Here is a 19,661-nt window from a genome sequence, read left to right on the forward strand (position 1 = left end):
ACATTTGTTTTCTAATTTATGGAATTTCTTTGATTTTAGATTTATTTATTCATTAAATCACTTGGAAAAATCATTGCATTTATCATGAAAATCTTTGCTTTTTTGGGAATGTTTTTTGAAAATGTTTTGAAATAATAATAGTTAAAAACTAAATGTAGGAAACAAAAATTAAGGGACCCATAAAAATGTGTCCACGACCCACAAATGGGTCCTGACCCAGTGTTTGGGAAACAGTGGTTTAACCCCTTAAACCCCACACTTGGTTGACCTGTACCTCACTATACTAGTGAGGCATAGTTTTCGAATCTGCATCTTGATCGGCTAATTATCTGCGATGGTTTTACCCAGAATACAGATGCTGGGGTCTAAGTAGTTAAGGGTTTACTCTCCTGTAAGGTTAATGTTATTAAGATTAGTGTGACGTTACTGACAAACTGTTATGAATTCTAGGCCGCTTCACTCGTCACCTGAACATCGTCTCTATTGATTCCTTTGATGACGAAACACTGAGCAAAATATTCACCTCCATCACCGACTGGCACTTCAGCAAGGGCTTTGACGCTTCCTTCTACAGGTAACTCATTAACTGCTCTAATTGTCCAGATGTCACTCAAACATTTTATTTGTTTTGGTTCTTTTGAGGTTTCATCAAACTGCAACAATGTCTTTGGCTCTGGCTTTAAAATTTTGAAAATATTGCTTTTCCATTTTGGATGAGAGAGGATTGAAGCTTGTAAGTGTGTGACTTACTTATGGAGAATTGTTTCAAAAGTACTGGCTTGATGTGGTCAACAGCATTCATGTGCCATGGTTGTTTCATTTTCACCTCTTGTCAGCAAGACTTGTGGATATTTTTATAAGCTTGTACCATTGTGAAGAAATGAAGAAAATTGTCAGATTCCCATGAGAAAGGTATTAGCATGTTAAAGTTAGTGATATGTTTTTGTCATTACTATGTTTGTTCAGTAACTCGCCAGCTCTTTGGCAACGTGTTATCCAATCAGGATACAGGATAAACAATTGAGATTGGAAGTGATGAAGCGAAACATTTGCATACAAAATTGAAACAGTAACCCTATTAAATTTAACCTGATACTGTACATGACCTTTGTTCTCATTTCTGATTGGATAACATTGGTGTCCTGACATGAACAGTTATTTTCTCTTATCTAAAAAGCTGGAGAGACTAAAAACATCACTTGCACCACCTTTAAAACCAAACATCATGAGCCTGTTTGAATGTATAATTACAGTGACATTGATATTGGACCAGGAAGTGTGACCTTTTAGGTCAGAGAATGAATGTTTTTCTCTCTCTAGACTGGGTAAAATCATGGTGCAGGCCACCATGGCTGTCTATAAGGACACCATGGACAGTTTCCTCCCCACCCCGTCCAAGTCCCACTACATCTTCAACCTGAGGGACTTTGCCAGAGTGATCCGCGGTGTCCTTTTGGCTCCGCACACACACATGCAGGTGAGCTTGACCATAAGACAGAATAAATGTTGTGACCATTAGATTTCAATCAGCTTGATTTTGTGTTTGAAATGTGTTGATTGATTGTTTCGAGTTATTGTGCTTTGTGCGACCAGGAGGCAGACAAGTTGATCCGTCTGTGGATCCATGAGGTGTACCGTGTGTTCTATGACCGTCTCGTCAGTCCTGAGGACAGGGCAACTTTCTTCAACATCATCAAAGGGAGAACACTGTCTTTCTTTAAGGAGAGCATTGATAAGGTAAGATAATAAAAACACACGTTGGATTACTTTTGAGATATGTTCAGACTGGCAGCCCAAATGTGATTTCTGACAGTTTACAGTTTACAGTTTAGGCATTTAGCAGATGCTTTTAATGCTTTTAAAACATCACAATAATAAACAAGATAATATGTCAGTACATCAACAGCAATATAACAAATGCAAATGAATATCTATCTAGAAAACAATATAATCTGTCAAGAAAAAAAGGTTCTAAAAAAACTAAAAACAAATGCTAACTAGCTTCATGTATGGTCATGGTCATTGAGTGTTTCAGTAGTGGTAGAGGGTTTAGGTGGAGTCTGAAAAGGTGAGTCTTCAGTCCACGGCAAAAGACATATCCAGATTGGAATCAGATTGGGTTTATCAAGTCTTTAAGAAAGTGAAGTATGATTTATACCTCATCGTACGATGACGTCTAGATAGCCATTCTATTAGCTTGTAGGATAGGATACGCATTAGGCATAATACACTACTCACACCTATGTAATTATGTTGTTACCACAACCAATGCAGATAGCAGAAAGGTTGGCGATGTCTGAATACACAAATCCCACTTGCAAATAACAGTGTGGACAGTCAGTCTATAAAGATCAGATTGGGGAAACAAATTGGATTTTCCTGCAGTCTGAACAAAGCCTTGGACTGACTACTGCCTGTGGTTTTATTCCTATACTTGTCGCCCATCACGTTCGACCAGCTGCTGTGCCATCTCAGCCCAGATGGCAAGGTGGTGGACGAGAACATCCGCAGCTTGTTCTTTGGCGACTACGCCAAGCCCAACACCGACACCAAGGCCTATGATGAGATCACGGACCTGCGCGCCCTGCAGGAAGTGATGGAATTCTACCTGGACGAGTTCAACAACTGCAGCAAGGCACCCATGTCCCTGGTCATGTTCAAGTTCGCCATCGAGCACATTTCCCGCATCTGCCGCGTGCTGAAGCAAGACAACGGGCACCTGCTGCTGGTCGGCATCGGTGGCTCAGGCCGCCGGAGTGCCACCAAGCTGGGCACCTTCATCAACGACTACGACCTGTTCCAGATTGAGTTGACCAAGAGCTACGGCGTGGCGGAGTGGCGTGAGGACCTGAAGCGGGTGATGCTCAAAGCGGGCGTCGAGGGCAAGCGTCTGGTGTTCCTGTTCAGTGACAGTCAGATCAAGGACGAGGCGATGGTGGAGGACATCAACATGCTGCTGAACACGGGCGACGTGCCCAACATCTTCCCGGCCGATGAGCGTGCAGACATCATTGAGAAGGTGCAGAGCATCGCCCGGGTTGGGGGCAAGAAGATTGACGCCACCCCACTCTCCATGTACAGCTTCTTCATCGACCGCGTCAGGGCCAACCTTCACATTGTGCTTGGTGAGCATCTTAGATTTCTTTTTTTTTCTTTTTTTACATTTTGATCTTTTGCAGAAGAGAGAATGTACTACTACAACACAGTCAAGTTTTATTGACCACTTAAACCTTATTTACTTCATTGACCAGGGTTCCCCAGGGGTCTGTACTTGCCCCCCTCCTTTTACTTTCTACAGCAAATCTCTATGCTGAAAATAGCTGATCTACAAGCTTGTAGAACAGCTATTTACGTGGAATATTGGCCTATTATGACATGCCCAGAATTAGGACATTAGAGTTAAACCCATAGAGGGTTTACATAGTCCAGATTAAGCTATGTGTAATTTGGGAGGGCGATTGTCTGTCAACAGCCATGAGTCCCATCGGTGATGCGTTCAGGAACCGCCTCAGGATGTTCCCGTCCCTGATCAACTGCTGCACCATCGACTGGTTCCAGGCTTGGCCCAGTGATGCCCTGGAGATGGTGGCCCACAAGTTCTTAGAGGACGTGGAGCTGGAAAGTGATGTCAGGCTGGAGTAAGGATGGACATTTTTATACCTTAGTAGCATTTTAGAGCAGACATAGATTGCACTTTAGTGATCAAATCAGTTCGGCAAATGTTTTGTTTATTTTGGATTGCCATTGGCTGTAGGTATTGTAGCAGCTATTCTACCCGGGGTCCATGATTAACATTTCATTCTGACAGTGTGCATAACAGTAATAAAATAAATGGAGTGTAGGGGTCGAAAGAGAAATCAGAACTATGAACATGTATACATAGCATTAAAAAGTAGCAGGTATGAACTGCACATGAGATTAGACATAAAGCGCAAAAAATAGAGAGAAAAAAGTAGTGAGAGGGGGAGAGAGAAAGTGAGGAGAGAAAGTGAAAGGATCTTGATTTCATGTAACGTACTGCATATTTCTTCTTGTGATCCTCAGGGTGGTGGAAATGTGTAAGACATTCCACACGAGTGTCAGGGACATCTCTGAGAGGTATTACTGCAGACTGAGGAGACACAACTATGTGACCCCCACCTCCTACCTGGAGCTCATCCTCACCTTCAAGAGCCTGCTCAACACCAAGAGGAGTGAAGTCAACACCATGAGGAACCGCTACCTTGTTGGCCTACAGAAACTTGAGTTTGCTGCTTCTCAGGTGATGTAGCTTGACAAGCCTTTTCAATATAATCTAGGGCAGTGACTAATGCCTTGGATCCTTGACAGTGCGGGTAAGGAGTTTGTTGAAATCATGGCAGGTGCTGCTGGCTGCCAGCCATCAAAGGGTGAAAGTGATAAAGTGACAAGTGCCTTGCACATGAACATAATGTATAATAATACATCAATTTGCTCGAAATCACCACGACGTGTATAGGATGACTGCTATTCATTATATTATTTCATTATTAATAAAATTATAATATATGGTCTCCACTCGCAATGACCAAACTGTATATTTTGTAAAGATGGTGACACCTACACACATAGGCACAATGATCACAGACATTGACGTTAAACTCTATACTCAATGTCTTATTTGAATTACTGAACGATTCATTATGTTGTCCACAGGTGTCAGTGATGCAGCAGGAACTGACAGCTCTGCAGCCAGAGCTCATCCGGACCTCGGCCGAGACGGATGAGATGATGCTGAAGGTGGAGAAGGAGACGGTGGAGGTGGATGCCAAGAAGGAGCTGGTGTCTGCTGACGAAAAAGTGGCCAATGAAGCGGCTGCAGCGGCCAAAGCTATAAAGGTTAATTAGACATGGACGTTATTTCCGGATCAATAACATGCCGGCAGTGGTGGAAAATAAATTAAGTGCTTTTACTCAAGTACTGTACTGTGTGCTGGTTGTGTTCAGGATGAGTGTGAGGGCGATCTGGCCGAGGCCATGCCCGCTCTGGAGGCGGCCCTGGAGGCTCTGGATACCCTGAAACCTGCAGACATCACAGTGGTCAAGTCCATGACCAACCCCCCGGGTTTGGTCAAGCTAGTTATGGAGTCCATCTGTGTCATGAAGGGCATCAAACCCGAGAGAAAACCTGATCCCAGTGGCTCAGGTATGATCTTTTGAATATTGGAGAAGTAGGCCTATGCTCACATACAGTTGGGGCGCCCACTGACCTACCGGTCCAGGCGCATCCGCGCATACCACATAGGCTCAGTGTAGCCTGACAGCGTGTCGCTGGTTCGATTCCCGATCCTGACTACCATTGCTGCGTGTCACTCCCCATCTCTCTCCCCATTTCCTGTCAGTCTGTCCTATCAATAAAAGCCCAAAAATATATCTTTAAAAAAAAAGAAGAGCCGTAGAGACTCCTGTTACTGAACACGGAAACACAATTAGAATACAGAGCTATCACTTTTTTAAGAAATATTGAACTTATCTAACATCAACCTTGGCTCATCAAAAAGAAATGTGACATGTTTGTGTTTCAGGCAAGATGATTGAGGACTATTGGGGCCCCTCTAAGAAGCTCTTGGGAGACATGAAATTCTTGGAGGGTCTCAAGGCCTACGACAAAGACAACATCCCCGCTGCCTCCATCAAGAAAATCAGAGAGAAGTTCGTCGAGCACCCCGACTTTCAACCGTCCATCATCAAAACCGTGTCCTCCGCCTGTGAGGGTCTCTGTAAGTGGGTGAGAGCAATGGAGGTGTACGAACGGGTCGTCAAGGTCGTGGCACCCAAGAAGGAGAGGCTCAGGCAGGCCGAGGCTGAGCTCGCCGTCCAGATGGACATGTTGGCAGTGAAGAGAGCAGAGCTGAAGGAAGTGGAGGAGCGACTGCAGAGCCTGAATGACACCTTTGAGGCCATGAAGGACAAAAAGAGAGAGCTGGAGGGGAACATTGAAGTGTGCTCCCAGAAGCTGGTCAGAGCGGAGAAGCTGATTGGGGGGTTGGGTGGCGAGAAGGACAGGTGGACAAAGGCTGCAGAATTGCTTGGAATAAGGTATGTTGAAAAATCTACAATTATAGTGTTATTATTATTCATGTTTTGTTTAGTTTTTAAAGATTCCTGCCTTTATTGGATAGTACAGTTGAGAATGACAGGAAAGGGAAAGAGAGACACGCAGCAAAGGTTGTCGGACTCGAGAATCAGACTCGCAACTCTCTCTCAGGCTGAATTAGTGATGAAATAATATATATATATATATATATATATATATATATTTGTAATATATATATATATATATATATATATATATATATATATATATATATATATATATATATTTTTTTTTTATGGTTCCTGAACCACTGATTGGGAAACAGTGCTTTAACCTCATAGGCTCCATCTCTGTGTCTCCTGTCTGTAGATACGCCAACCTAACCGGTGACGTACTCCTCTCCTCTGGCATCGTGTCCTATCTCGGGGCCTTTGCAGTCGACTATCGCGTGGAGTGCCAGCGGGAGTGGCACATCCTATGCCAAGAGAAACAAATACCATGTTCGGAAGACTTCAGCCTCAGCAGCACCCTGGGAAACCAGGTGGCCGTCAGACAATGGCAGATTGCTGGGCTTCCCGTGGACTCCTTCTCCACAGACAATGGCATCATTGTGTCCAACTCCCGCCGTTGGCCGCTAATAATTGACCCCCAGCGTCAGGCCAACAAGTGGATCAGGAACATGGAGAAGGCCAACAAGCTAGTTGTCATCAAGCTCTCAGACAGCAACTACATGAGAACCCTGGAGAACTGCATCCAGTTTGGAACCCCGGTTCTCTTGGAGAATGTCGGGGAAGAACTGGATGCCGTGCTTGATCCTGTGCTGTTGAAGCAGACCTTCAAGCAGCAAGGTGTGGAGTGCATAAAGCTAGGGGAGAACGTTGTGGAGTACTCCAAAGACTTTGTGTTCTACATGACCACCGGCCTGCGGAACCCTCACTACCTCCCAGAAGTGGCCATCAAAGTTTGCCTGCTGAACTTCATGATCACCCCCCAGGGCTTGGAGGACCAGCTCCTGGGCATTGTAGCGGCCAAGGAGAAACCCGAGCTAGAAGAGAAGAAGAACCAGCTCATTCTGGAGAGTGCTGCCAACAACAAGCAGTTGAAGGAGATTGAAGATAAGATCCTCCAAGTGCTCTCCTCCTCTGAGGGGAACATACTAGAAGACGAGACAGCAATTAAGTTCCTATCCTCCTCCAAGGTCCTGTCCGAAGAGATCTCGGAGAAACAAAAAATCACCAGTGTCACTGAGGAGGAGATCGACGTCACCCGCATGGGTTACCGTCCTGTGGCTCAACACTCGTCCATCCTTTTCTTCTGCATTTCCGATTTGGCCAACATTGAGCCTATGTACCAGTACTCGCTCACCTGGTTTATCAACCTCTATCTGCAGTCCATCGCTCAGAGCTTGAAGAGCGACGACTTGGCTGAGAGGATTGGCAACGTTGTCGAGCACTTCACCCGCAGCATCTACAACAACATCTGCCGCTCGCTCTTTGAGAAGGACAAGGTGCTCTTTTCCCTGCTGCTAACCGTTGGCATCATGCAAGGCAAGGGCCAGGTGGACGACCTGGTTTGGCGCTTCCTGCTCACCGGTGGCATCGCTTTGGATAACCCTCACCCCAACCCTGCCCCGGAGTGGCTCTCCGACAAATCCTGGTCAGAGATCGTCAGGGCCTCCAACCTCATCAACCTGGGTGGGCTCTTCGCTCACGTCCGAGACAACATATCCACGTGGAAGAAGATATACGATTCGGGAAAGCCCCACGAGGAGCAGCTGCCAGACCAGTGGAGGACGCTGGTGGGGATGGACCGCTTGGTGGTGCTGAGGTGCTTCAGGCCGGACAAGCTAGTGCCGGCAGTGCAGGAATTCATAGTAGGCAACATGGGGCGTGCCTACATCGAGCCACCCACCTTTGACCTGGCAGGAAGTTATAATGACTCTAACTGCTGCTCTCCTCTGATCTTTGTGCTGTCTCCGGGATCTGATCCAACAGCAGGTGATGTGTCACACTAAACGTGTCTCTTAAATTGCATTGTACAGAGACTTTGACGCATTTTGTTGCTACCGGGCAGAAACCTTGTTTTTTCGTAAATTGATGCCCTACTTCATCCTACAACAAGAGTGTTGCACAATTGTAAAAATAGCAGATCTAGATTATTATTATTTAATTTTTTTCACTAATTTACTAAATAACAATAAAAAGGAAAGTTTCTGGACAAGGTTTCCATCTGACAGTGATGATTTGCCCTTGCAGAATTGCCTAAAAGTACGCCATTAACTAATTGTGTTCCTTCAGGCTTGCTGAAGTTTGCTGATGACCTGGATATGGGTGGCAGTAAGATCCAAACCATCTCCCTTGGCCAGGACCAGGGGCCCATAGCAGCCCGCATGATAGAGAGCGGCCTAAAAAAGGGCACCTGGGTGTTACTACAAAACTGCCACCTGGCCACCAGCTGGATGCCCAAACTAGAGAGGATCTGTGAGGAGACGATCACTCCAGAGAACACCCATCCCAGCTTCAGGTCAGTGATCAACTAGCCTCGGGATCCAGGCATTTCAAGACGAAAAGCCTGGGCTAGCCCCCCTGTAACTGTGGTTCACAACATTTTATTTGTACATAAATATATGTAGCCGTTCAGACATCTTATTTTACATCAGTATTGTTCATGTGAACTGGTTTGTTTAGGCTTATCCATTATAATTATACAATCGCTATGATTTATCACTCGTTTTCCACCGCGGATCACTTCCTCATTTACTCAAAGCGGACAGCTGCGGGAGTCATGTCACCCTCCACGTCCATTCCAGACATGAGACTATAGTGATCAACATATATAAAAAAAAAGGTTTTAATTGTGATGCCGATAAATAGGAACTTGAAGTATACTTCACTAGTTCCATTGATCAAGCTAGGACACATTTGATTGAGATTGATTATTAAAATAAACATGCTCTGAAAATGCACACGGCCCACCCTTCTGACCACAACTTTGCTGCTGCGTTTAGTAGTCAGATGGGTGGGCCCACAAACACCTTTGGCATTTTCAATCTTAATCTCTGATCCAGATAGAGAAGGTTGAGAACCACTGAAATAATGCCTCTTCTCAGATTATGGCTGACCAGTTATCCATCGGACAAGTTCCCAGTCAGTATCCTGCAGAATGGAGTGAAGATGACCAACGAGCCTCCCAGAGGAATGAGAGCCAACCTGCTGCGCTCCTATTTGAGCGACCCCATCTCCGACCCTGCCTTCTTCTGCAGTTCCAAGAAACAAGTCATATGGCAGAAGCTGCTGTTTGGGCTCACCTTCTTCCACGCTCTGGTGCAGGAGAGGAGGAACTTTGGACCTCTGGGTGAGGCAGATGTACTTCTATGGACCACATGTTCTCAAGGTGGGCTCTGGGGACCCTGGGGTTGTAGGTGGTGGTCCCCAGCTTAGTGATTCATAATTATGAACCAAATGGACAGTTATAGGGCCTGTAACTCAGAGGGTACAGAAGCATACATTTGTACACTCTCAGAGTTAGATTTGCACTGTGGATTTTACAGTCAAATCATATGAAATGGTGGTCCATGTCCTAATGAAACCAAACTGGGGGTCCTTTTAATCACTGCATTAGACCAAAGACCCCCATTCGATTTAAATGAATAATCTCTGGGACCCCATTCTACACTGTATAATGCTCTGAGTAAACTCTGTGTAAAAATGTTACCAAATGGAGACAGATGTTGGAGCTTAGCTCTTTCCAGGAGCACCGCTCAATTAGCTCCTTATACAGTGTATTGAGCTTATGATTTTCTGTGCAGCACTGTGAACCTCAGTTGTGAAATGTGCTATATAAATGAAGTGGATTGGATTGGATTTGATTCTAGGAGCGCTGCTCAAATATATATTCTTGTGGATCTGTGGGATAGTACTTCTGTGGCCTACTGGCAGTTGGCGCAAGAAATGTGTGTGCTGATCGGTTGAGAGGTTTGCGAGATTAGCTCCGGACACACAGACAAAGACACAGACTCTTAAACACAGCTAGACGGCTGCAGAAATATGCAGTAAAAAAAAATATTGTGTGGATCTTGTGATCCACATAGGAACGGAGTGGCTCCAATGTGGATCTTTAAGTACACGTGGCCAGCTTGTGACATCAGTCATCTATGACATACAGTAGGCCTATCTATGATATGAACCCCCATAACCTTCCCTCAAAAAGAAATGTGTCTCTCTCTGTCTAGCTAGCGGTTTGTGAGATTTGCTCCTGATACACAGACAGACACATAACACAGACGGACAGAGAGAAAGACCCTCTAATAGACTGCTAGACTCGTACAGAGTCACACCGTACCAAAGTGTTTTCTGTTTTGTGTGTAGGTTGGAATATCCCCTATGAGTTTAATGAGTCTGACCTGAGGATCAGTATGAGGCAGATTGTGATGTTCCTGGATGAGTATGATGACATTCCACTGGAGGCCCTCACTTACCTAACCGGTAAGCCTATCCTATTTCTTAACCACTTAAACCATGTCCCCCCAGAGCTCCATACTTGACCCCCTCCTTTTTTATCTCTACACCAAACCTCTTTGCTGATGGCAACCTATCACATTGAATTTGGATATTTGCCTATTTTTGCTATTTTTCAATTTTTGCTGAAAATTATCACATTCTGTGAATAGGGGACACTAGGGTTCACTTGACATTTTCTCAACCCGATATCCATAATGTTGGTCCTCCTTACTATTGCTCACTACAGAAGTACTGTACTATTTCTGACTACTGACTACTAAAATGAATCTGCTGTTGGTATATCGTCTGCGGATTTAGTCATAGTCATTCACTCACTGCACCAGTTAGAAGTTATCAACATTCAAATTTTGTTCCTTTTTCCAGGGACTATTGTCGGGTAGAATGTTCAAGTCACTCTGCTCTTTAAACGATCCAAACCAAAAAACCAACAACCGTATGACACAGTGAAATTAGAGTATATTCCATTAGCTATTCATAATCTCAGGTGTGCCTTGATATTTTGACTTGCTCTTTGGTCAATAAATTAAAGTATCTTGAATATTTACAAAACATCATCACAACCCTAACCCTAACCCTAACCCATACATACATACATACATACATACATACATACATACATACATACATACTGTACATACATACATAATTTTTCTTTCTCTCCTCAACTCTATCTTAGGTGAGTGCAATTATGGTGGCAGGGTAACAGATGACAAAGACAGGCGCCTGCTGTTGTCCCTGCTGTCAGTCTTCTACAGTCAGGAGCTGATTGAACAGGAGCGTTACTACCTGAGTGAGGAAGACATGTATTATGTCCCTCCTCACGGCCCCTACCAGGTAATATTATCAAGGCCCCAGTTGCTGCATACATAAAACATGCAGTGTTATCATCATTTCATAGTATGTAATACTGTAAGAGTATCCATAAATACTACTAATCAAGTAAAGTACATAAACTAAAAAAGAAAAATACTTATGAGAATAGTTCATCCCCAAAATGACTTTTCTTCAAACGATTACTCACCCCATGGAGACTTGGGTTCAATAATATTTTTGTTTGTTTGTTTTTATAGCATTTCTAAGACAATAATTAGATTTTTAATACATTTACCCCCATTGATTCCGGGTGGAGACACAAATGCATTTGTGGGGTAAAAGTAAATACTTTGTTATTGTCAACCACTGTTGACAACATGTAAACTTTGTGACTACATGGACAAGTTCTGACACTAATAATAATTGAATAATTTCCATTTATGTCTTTTTTTATTATTCCAGACTTATGTTGATTACATACGCAATCTGCCAATCAGCGCAGACCCCAGTGTGTTTGGGCTTCATAGCAATGCTGACATCACTAAAGAGACTCAAGAGACCAATCAGCTACTGGATGGAGTGCTGCTGACTCTGCCTAGACAGTCTACAGGCGGGGCTAAATCCCCTCAGGTTAGCATCTAATCTAACGGTCTGGAGGCTCGAAAACATGTTTTCACTTAACATATCGTTACCTCTGTCCGGAAGGACTTTAACTCCCATACCCTCGTGGCCCACCAGTGGTGGAAACCCAGTTCCCAAACTGGGTTTCAGGACCCCCATGGGGGTCTCCAAATTATTTTTGGCGGTCCCCAGATGATTAGGTTACCAATTATACTAACGCGGTGGTTCTCAACCTGTGGGTCGGGACCCCCAAGGGGGTCCCCAAATTATTTTGGGGGGTCCTCAGATGATTAACTTATTGTGCAACATTGTTTTCTGACTCTACAGTATACAAACCAACATACAGTATAAGTGTATCCTGGGTATCTGCTGCACATTTCTAAAGCTACAATTGAATGGCCTTTAAGACCTTTTTAACATCAAATTGGCCAAATTACCCAGGGGGCAAAGGAAGGTGTGCTGCATTTGCCCCGACATACAAAGTTGTCCACCAGAAATATTATCTATGACCCAGTAGGATCACAACCTATATGGACAACCCGGTCAATTTGTACAACAAAGTCCAATATGGCCGCCTTTAGTTTTAATGGGAGGGTGAATAGGGCAAAATTTTAAACTGAGGGATATTTCCACGAAACTTCACAGGTTGATCAATGGTATACATATGAACATTTTTTGTATTGCAAGTTTCCATGAAATCCAATATGGCCGCCACAATATGGCCGCCATAATGTAAGGACCCAGAAAATAGGTTTTGCCTCTAACTTCTGAACCAGATGAGCTAGAAACACAAACTTGGTGTCTATTTCATGGTGTCTGACCATGGGAGACTCAATGGAATAGCTAATTTTATTATTGGGTGTGTCTGGACCTTTATTGTGCATATTTGCAAGATGGTGGACTCCCAAAATAGAGCTTTAACATAATTTCTACCATGATTGTTGACTGCTTTTGCAAATACAAGCAATATGAATCCATTTGCTAAGATTTATGGCGCAGAAGGGACTTATACCTGTATTATTCTTGAGTTTGCATGTTGTCAAAATGGCTGTAAACGAGATATTATATTTCCTGTCCGATTCTACTGTATGTAGTTGTAGCAATGACTAAATGATAAAATCAGAGACCAAAACAATGTATCTTAATGCAACTGTCTTTTTGGGTCTTTCACACATAGACATGCACATGCTTTCCAACAACTTCAGCTTCAGGGAAATTATAATGAACACATGATTAAAACAGGCTGCATTATAATGCAAATAATTGCTAGTCACTATCACTGTCATGTGTACCTATCCTGCTGCATCTTGTCTCCAGTCCTTGGCAACGACACCCCAAGTAGCATGCAATTCCCTTCTTCGCACATGAACAGTTTTTCTGGCAGCCTTTGATACAGCTACATGATATTGCCTTGTCCATTGATATAGGCCAGGCTGGCTCTGTAGATGGACAGGGGACTGCCTTCCCATCACTGAGAGACCATCCATATTCAGTGAAGCAAGGGATGTCTGGCTTCGCGATGTGTGCAGTTTTATCTATTATGGCTGCTAGAGCAGCTCTTTTCAGGTGCAGGCCAAAGGCATTTTCTGTAGGTGGCAGCAGCTTCAACAGGGTTGATCGGTTATTTAGGAACTTGTACACTCTCAGCTTTGCCAGGTCAAAGTCCTCCGAATGGTCAGCTTTTGATGCATATACAGCTACTGTATTGTGAGGTCTCTAGCCTGATTCTTGACATCCTCTGAGAGGGAATAAGAGGAATTTTCACCAAACTCCTGAAGTGCAGGGAGATCTATACCCATGCCTTCTTTCCAGCATGATATAGGCACATCCTTTAACAGCAGACGTTGGTACCGTTCAACGATTGCTCCAAAGGCTTCACCTTTCTGAAAGGACCAATGTCATACACTTTTGCTGCACAATATACAGCTCCTGATCCTCAAGAGTTTTTTGCTGTCTCTGAAAACAAAGCAAACCTTCTAAGATTCCTCTGTGAAGAATGGTGTCAAAATGAGACACTTAAGTCTGCTCTTGGTACAACCCATCTTTACCTGAGTGGAGGATTTAAAGATGAGACAAGGAGTGTGGTGATCAAGGAGGGGTGTGTTGTTGATGTCCCTGCACTAGAGTCAACACAACAGGAGGCCGACACAAGGGTAATTCTACACACCATCTACAGTGTCCAGGCTCACAAAGTTGACAGAGTTGTCATCCATGCTAGTGACACAGACATCATCACCATGTGCCTATATCATGCTGCCACCCACTTCCTAGACCTTCCAGAGCTGTGGGTGAGAACAGAGCAGGATGCATATCTTCCTATCCATCACTTGGTCTCAGCCCTTGGACTCGCACAGTGTCGTGCCCTGCCCTTTATTCACAGCCTGAGTGGCAGAGATACCACCAGCTATCCCTTTTTCACTGGAAAGAAGGCATGGTTCAAGACCAGCATGGGTCTAGATCTCCCTGCACTTCAGGAGTTTGGTGAAAATTCCTCTTATTCCCTCTCAGAGGATGTCAAGAATCAGGCTAGAGACCTCACAATAGCTGTATATGCATCAAAAGCTGACCATTCGCAGGACTTTGACCTGGCAAAGCTGAGAGTGTACAAGTTCCTAAATAACCGATCAACCCTGTTGAAGCTGCTGCCACCTACAGAAAATGCCTTTGGCCTGCACCTGAAAAGAGCTGCTCTAGCAGCCATAATAGATAAAACTGCACACATCGCGAAGCCAGACATCCCTTGCTTCACTGAATATGGATGGTCTCTCAGTGATGGGAAGGCAGTCCCCTGTCCATCTACAGAGCCAGCCTGGCCTATATCAATGGACAAGGCAATATCATGTAGCTGTATCAAGACAAAGGCTGCCAGAAAAACTGTTCATGTGCGAAGAAGGGAATTGCATGCTACTTGGGGTGTCGTTGCCAAGGACTGGAGACAAGATGCAGCAGGATAGGTACACATGACAGTGATAGTGACTAGCAATTATTTGCATTATAATGCAGCCTGTTTTAATCATGTGTTCATTATAATTTCCCTGAAGCTGAAGTTGTTGGAAAGCATGTGCATGTCTATGTGTGAAAGACCCAAAAAGGCAGTTGCATTAATTTCATTGAGATAATCTCTCTCTTTTTTTCTTTTTTTTTTTAATTAAAAAATAATTTCTAAGATGCATTGTTTTGGTCTCTGATTTTATCTGAAGTCATTGCTACAACTACATACAGTATAGAATCGGACAGGAAATATAATATCTCGTTTACAGCCATTTTGACAACATGCAAACTCAAGAATAATACAGGTATAAGTCCCTTCTGTGCCATAAATCTTAGCAAATGGATTCATATTGCTTGTATTTGCAAAAGCAGTCAACAATCATGGTAGAAATTATGTTAAAGCTCTATTTTGGGAGTCCACCATCTTGCAAATATGCACAATAAAGGTCCAGACACACCCAATAATAAAATTAGCTATTCCAATGAGTCTCCCATGGTCAGACACCATGACATAGACACCAAGTTTGCGTTTCTAGCTCATCTGGTTCAGAAGTTAGGCAAAACCTATTTTCTGGGTCCTTACATTATGGCGGCCATATTGTGGCGGCCATATTGGATTTCATGGAAACTTGCAATACAAAAAATGTTCATATGTATACCATTGATCAACCTGTGAAGTTTCGTGGAAATATCCCTCAGTTTAACATTTTGCCCTATTCACCCCCCATTAAAACTAAAGGCGGCCATATTGGACTTTGTTGTACAAATTGACCGGGTTGTCCATATAGGTTGTGATCCTACTGGGTCATAGATAATATTTCTGGTGGACAACTTTGTATGTCGGGGCAAATGCAGGTTTCCTAAAAAAAGGCTGGTTTGCCCCCTGGGTAAATTGTCAAATATTACATAAGAAAGAGGCAAACATTGTGAAAAAGCTCATTGTGAAAAAGCAAAAAAAAAAAAGAAAAAGCTCACAACGCCTTGCACTGCAAGGCGTTGTGAGCCTGTAGATCGGCTATTTTCACAATATTTATCCGTGGAGCTGAGTCAAACTAAATGTAATGCCTACAATTCCAAGTGTTTGTCAGCGTGAGTGGGTCCACAGTTCAAATAAGATTATCTTGGGGGGGTCATGGCCTGAAGAATATGGGAACCTGTGTCATGGACCATTATGAATAAATCCTTTTGTGTCTTAAAGGAAGTGGTGGATGAGCTGTCAGAGGACATCCTGTCCAAGCTGCCGGCGGGTTTTGACCTGCAGATGGTGATGGACAAATACCCAGTGATATACCAGGAATCCATGAACACCGTCCTGAGGCAGGAGCTCATTCGCTTCAACAGGTGCTGACAGGGTTTCAATCACAGCTTTATTTTTTTTTATTGGAATTCCCATAGGCAAATCTTAGATTGCGTCATATACAGTATGAACTGTGTTCCAGAAATCAACAAATCACCCCCGAGACTTTACTCATATGGCGGTGGAAAAGTACTAATTTATCCAAAGATAATGGTTGAATGGGTGTTGTGAGCTTGTAGATATGTTGTACTGTACAGTATGTACAATAACTAATGAAAAAATCACAACTAGTGTGAAGTGATTTATGTGGTGCCCCTGGAAAGAGCTAAGCTTCAACAAAAACTATGAAAAAACTAATGAGCCTTAATGAGGACTAATTATATGAAGAGACGGTTGAAAATGAGTGAAGCGCTCCTTTAATAACACAGGTCTCTTGGTCATGATGAATATTCAGTGAGGTGTTTGTCTGCCCTCGCTCCAGGCTCACTCAGGTGGTGCGTGTCAGTCTGGTGAACATGCGCAAGGCTCTGAAGGGTCAGGTGGTGATGTCATCCGAACTTGAGAACGTCTTCAGCAGTATGCTGGTGGGCAAGGTGCCCGCGATGTGGGCAGCCAAGTCCTACCCCTCCCTCAAGCCGCTGGGGAGCTACGTGGCTGATCTCCTGGCCAGGCTGCAATTCCTACAGGTAATAATAATGTTACTGACCTGGCTGAACTTAATAGAACATACTGTATGATGAGTAATACAAGTAATAATTTAACTTAGTTGTGTGGCCACTTTAAATGTCTATTTAAAGAGGGTGGGGGATTGATAAAGTGTTAAATAGCTCTGTATCCTGATAGTAATTATTGCTTACAAACATGTCATGGGATCCTTGACATGAAAACATTTGACAACCACTCGCACTGGTATAAATACTGTATGTGCTTTGTATGTTTTTACAGGAATGGATAGACCATGGCCCACCTGCAGTCTTCTGGGTATCTGGCTTCTACTTCACCCAGTCCTTTCTTACTGGAGTGTCTCAGAACTTTGCCAGGAAGTACACCGTCCCCATTGACTACATTAGCTTTGAGTTTGAGGCAAGTAATAAACTGTATGACACTGGATCTCAAAGTGGGTTCCGGGTACCCTAGCAAAATGTGTTAATATAGCATCAAAAATAGGTTTATCCTTATTAAGCTTTCTTAACAATCACAAATCTTCTTTTATGGGGTCCCTGGCACAACGTTATCTTACAGACAGGATGATGTGTATTTGGTCTGCGGTCAAATATATCTCAATTTGAGCGTCCTTGACATGAAACAGTTTGAGAACCTCTGCTGTATGACTCCCCATTTCCTCTGTGTTTTCAATAATCCATTCATTTTTGCAACATTTATCCCATATTGAATGATGCAGGTGACCAAACAAGAGACCCATATGGATGAGAGACCTGAGGACGGGGCCTATATCAGGGGCCTGTTCATGGAGGGCGCACGCTGGGACAGAGAGAAGATGGTCATCGGAGAGTCTCTCCCCAAGATCCTCTTTCACGCTATGCCCATCATCTGGCTCAGACCTGGAGACGCGTCCAAGTTCAAGCATCAGAACATGTACGTGTGCCCAGTTTACAAAACCAGCGCCCGCAGAGGCACCCTGTCCACCACGGGTCACTCTACCAACTATGTCCTGTCCATTGAGCTGCCTTCGGACAGGCCACAGAAACACTGGATTAACCGAGGAGTGGCCTGTCTCTGCCAGCTAGATGACTAGGAACCCAGAAGTAGGGCTGGGCATCATTCACAGGCTGAATGCACAGCAGCCATATTAGAAAGACATTGGGCCTCTTCCTCTCTTCCATCACAGGTCTTACCAATTATACTAATCAAGCCTCTGTTCCATTCTGGTCAAACAGAGTCAGGGGTGCTGATATTGTAGACTCTGGTCTCTGGGTCTCAAAGTGTGGCTCTTCCAAATGGCCCCTTACCCGTGAGCGACTATGAGAATTATGGGTATCCTTGAAATTAAAATGTTTGAGAACCCCTGTACACTCTCAAATGGCTGCTTTGCATTGAGCCTATTAACCGTAAATGTATCAAAACCGATCTTTAGAACCAATGACCGACAATCTTGCTCATGTAAATCGTTTAAAATGTCTTACTGTATATATATAAACAAATCAACACGAATGGATCTTTTTTGGTAATCAGCTAAATCGATTTGTCTGATTAAACACTTAACTAAGGCCAAAGAAGACATGGCACCCTTTTCACATTGGCATATTATAGCGCCTATAACCTATAATAACCTACCTGACCTTGCGGAGACCTGTGCTCAGAAGAGCAAGTTTTCTAGTTTAATTTAATTTGAATAAAAAAAGGAAATGGGGGATTATATTTGGAAATTATATACTTTTATTTTTTGTAGATAAATTATGCTTTGTTTCGTTGTATCTCAGGTTCATGCATTAACATACAATTGATAAATGCATGTGTGAAGATAACAACGTCCACGTTTTAAAGACTCAAACATACCTGAGTTGCAACTGTACTGTACTGACTGTTTTTTTTCCTCCACACAAAATGTCTTCACCAAAAATACAAGCTCTACAGCTCGCATTGCGAGTTTGTACATTTGTTATTTTTGCTATTTGCTATTGTTCCCGCCAGAATATGTATGCTGGGTGGGGGCACGGTGGCGCAGTCGCCTCACAGCTAGAAGGTCCTGGATTTTATTCCCACCGGGGGATGCTGGGGGTGTGTTCTCTCCTCCGTGTCATCAGTGCCCACACCCTAGGTGGGGTTGGCGAAAAGGCCCTTTTGTGTGGAGTTTGCATGTTCTCCCCATGTCCCCTAGGGTAGGTACCCTCACAAAAAACATGCAGTAATCCTATAGTAGTCTCTAATGCCTCCCCCTGGCCAGCCAGGGCGCCTGATGGAGGGGAAAGTAACTGGTTGGAATAGCGTGTTCCTTCCCCACGTTACATCCAACCGGGGAAGCTCCCCCCTGTCAGGTGATAAGAAGCGGCTTTCTCACTCCTCATGCACTGAAGGAAGCATGGGCCCAGTTCGAGGCCCCCCCAGGTTGGCAGAGGGAGAGCAGCACCCAGGATTAAGGCATAGGCAATTGGCACTGGGTGAAAAATGGGTTACAAAATCGTGGGATAAAATTGTATAAAACAAGTATTTAAAAACTCACACCCAGTGTGAAGTGAGCGGTGCTATTTATTCATTCATTAAGCGCCCCACAAAGCTTGGCCAATGTGTGATAGGGCGGGACATACGTACAAACAGACAAAGCCAGATGTAGGAGAGGTTAGCACCGCTCAACAAGGAGGTCAGATTATGTGAAACTGGATTCTCTGCCAGCAAGCAGTGGGCA

At 43.8% G+C, this 19,661-nt stretch overlaps 1 protein-coding gene across 1 annotated transcript in view; it reads left to right on the forward strand.

Moving 5' to 3' along the window:
- Window positions 1-18,053, forward strand: part of dnah3 (dynein axonemal heavy chain 3) — a gene marked incomplete at both ends in the record, with an annotated part of 59,483 nt that extends 41,430 nt beyond the window's left edge. Inside the window, 19 exons of the mRNA XM_080728202.1 lie at window positions 451-574; window positions 1,321-1,477; window positions 1,594-1,737; window positions 2,459-3,125; window positions 3,473-3,638; window positions 4,045-4,261; window positions 4,675-4,857; window positions 4,966-5,164; window positions 5,544-6,057; window positions 6,425-8,052; window positions 8,353-8,578; window positions 9,165-9,409; window positions 10,423-10,539; window positions 11,252-11,409; window positions 11,851-12,018; window positions 16,199-16,341; window positions 16,779-16,983; window positions 17,243-17,380; window positions 17,700-18,053. Of these exons, the coding sequence (XP_080584328.1) occupies window positions 451-574; window positions 1,321-1,477; window positions 1,594-1,737; window positions 2,459-3,125; window positions 3,473-3,638; window positions 4,045-4,261; window positions 4,675-4,857; window positions 4,966-5,164; window positions 5,544-6,057; window positions 6,425-8,052; window positions 8,353-8,578; window positions 9,165-9,409; window positions 10,423-10,539; window positions 11,252-11,409; window positions 11,851-12,018; window positions 16,199-16,341; window positions 16,779-16,983; window positions 17,243-17,380; window positions 17,700-18,053 (5,753 nt within the window). The remainder of the gene's footprint in view (window positions 1-450; window positions 575-1,320; window positions 1,478-1,593; window positions 1,738-2,458; window positions 3,126-3,472; window positions 3,639-4,044; window positions 4,262-4,674; window positions 4,858-4,965; window positions 5,165-5,543; window positions 6,058-6,424; window positions 8,053-8,352; window positions 8,579-9,164; window positions 9,410-10,422; window positions 10,540-11,251; window positions 11,410-11,850; window positions 12,019-16,198; window positions 16,342-16,778; window positions 16,984-17,242; window positions 17,381-17,699) is intronic.
- Window positions 18,054-19,661: the final 1,608 nt, after the last annotated feature.

Source organism: Nannobrachium achirus (genome assembly GCF_963921795.1).
Source record: "Nannobrachium achirus genome assembly, chromosome: 6".
Lineage (NCBI taxonomy): Eukaryota > Metazoa > Chordata > Actinopteri > Myctophiformes > Myctophidae > Nannobrachium > Nannobrachium achirus.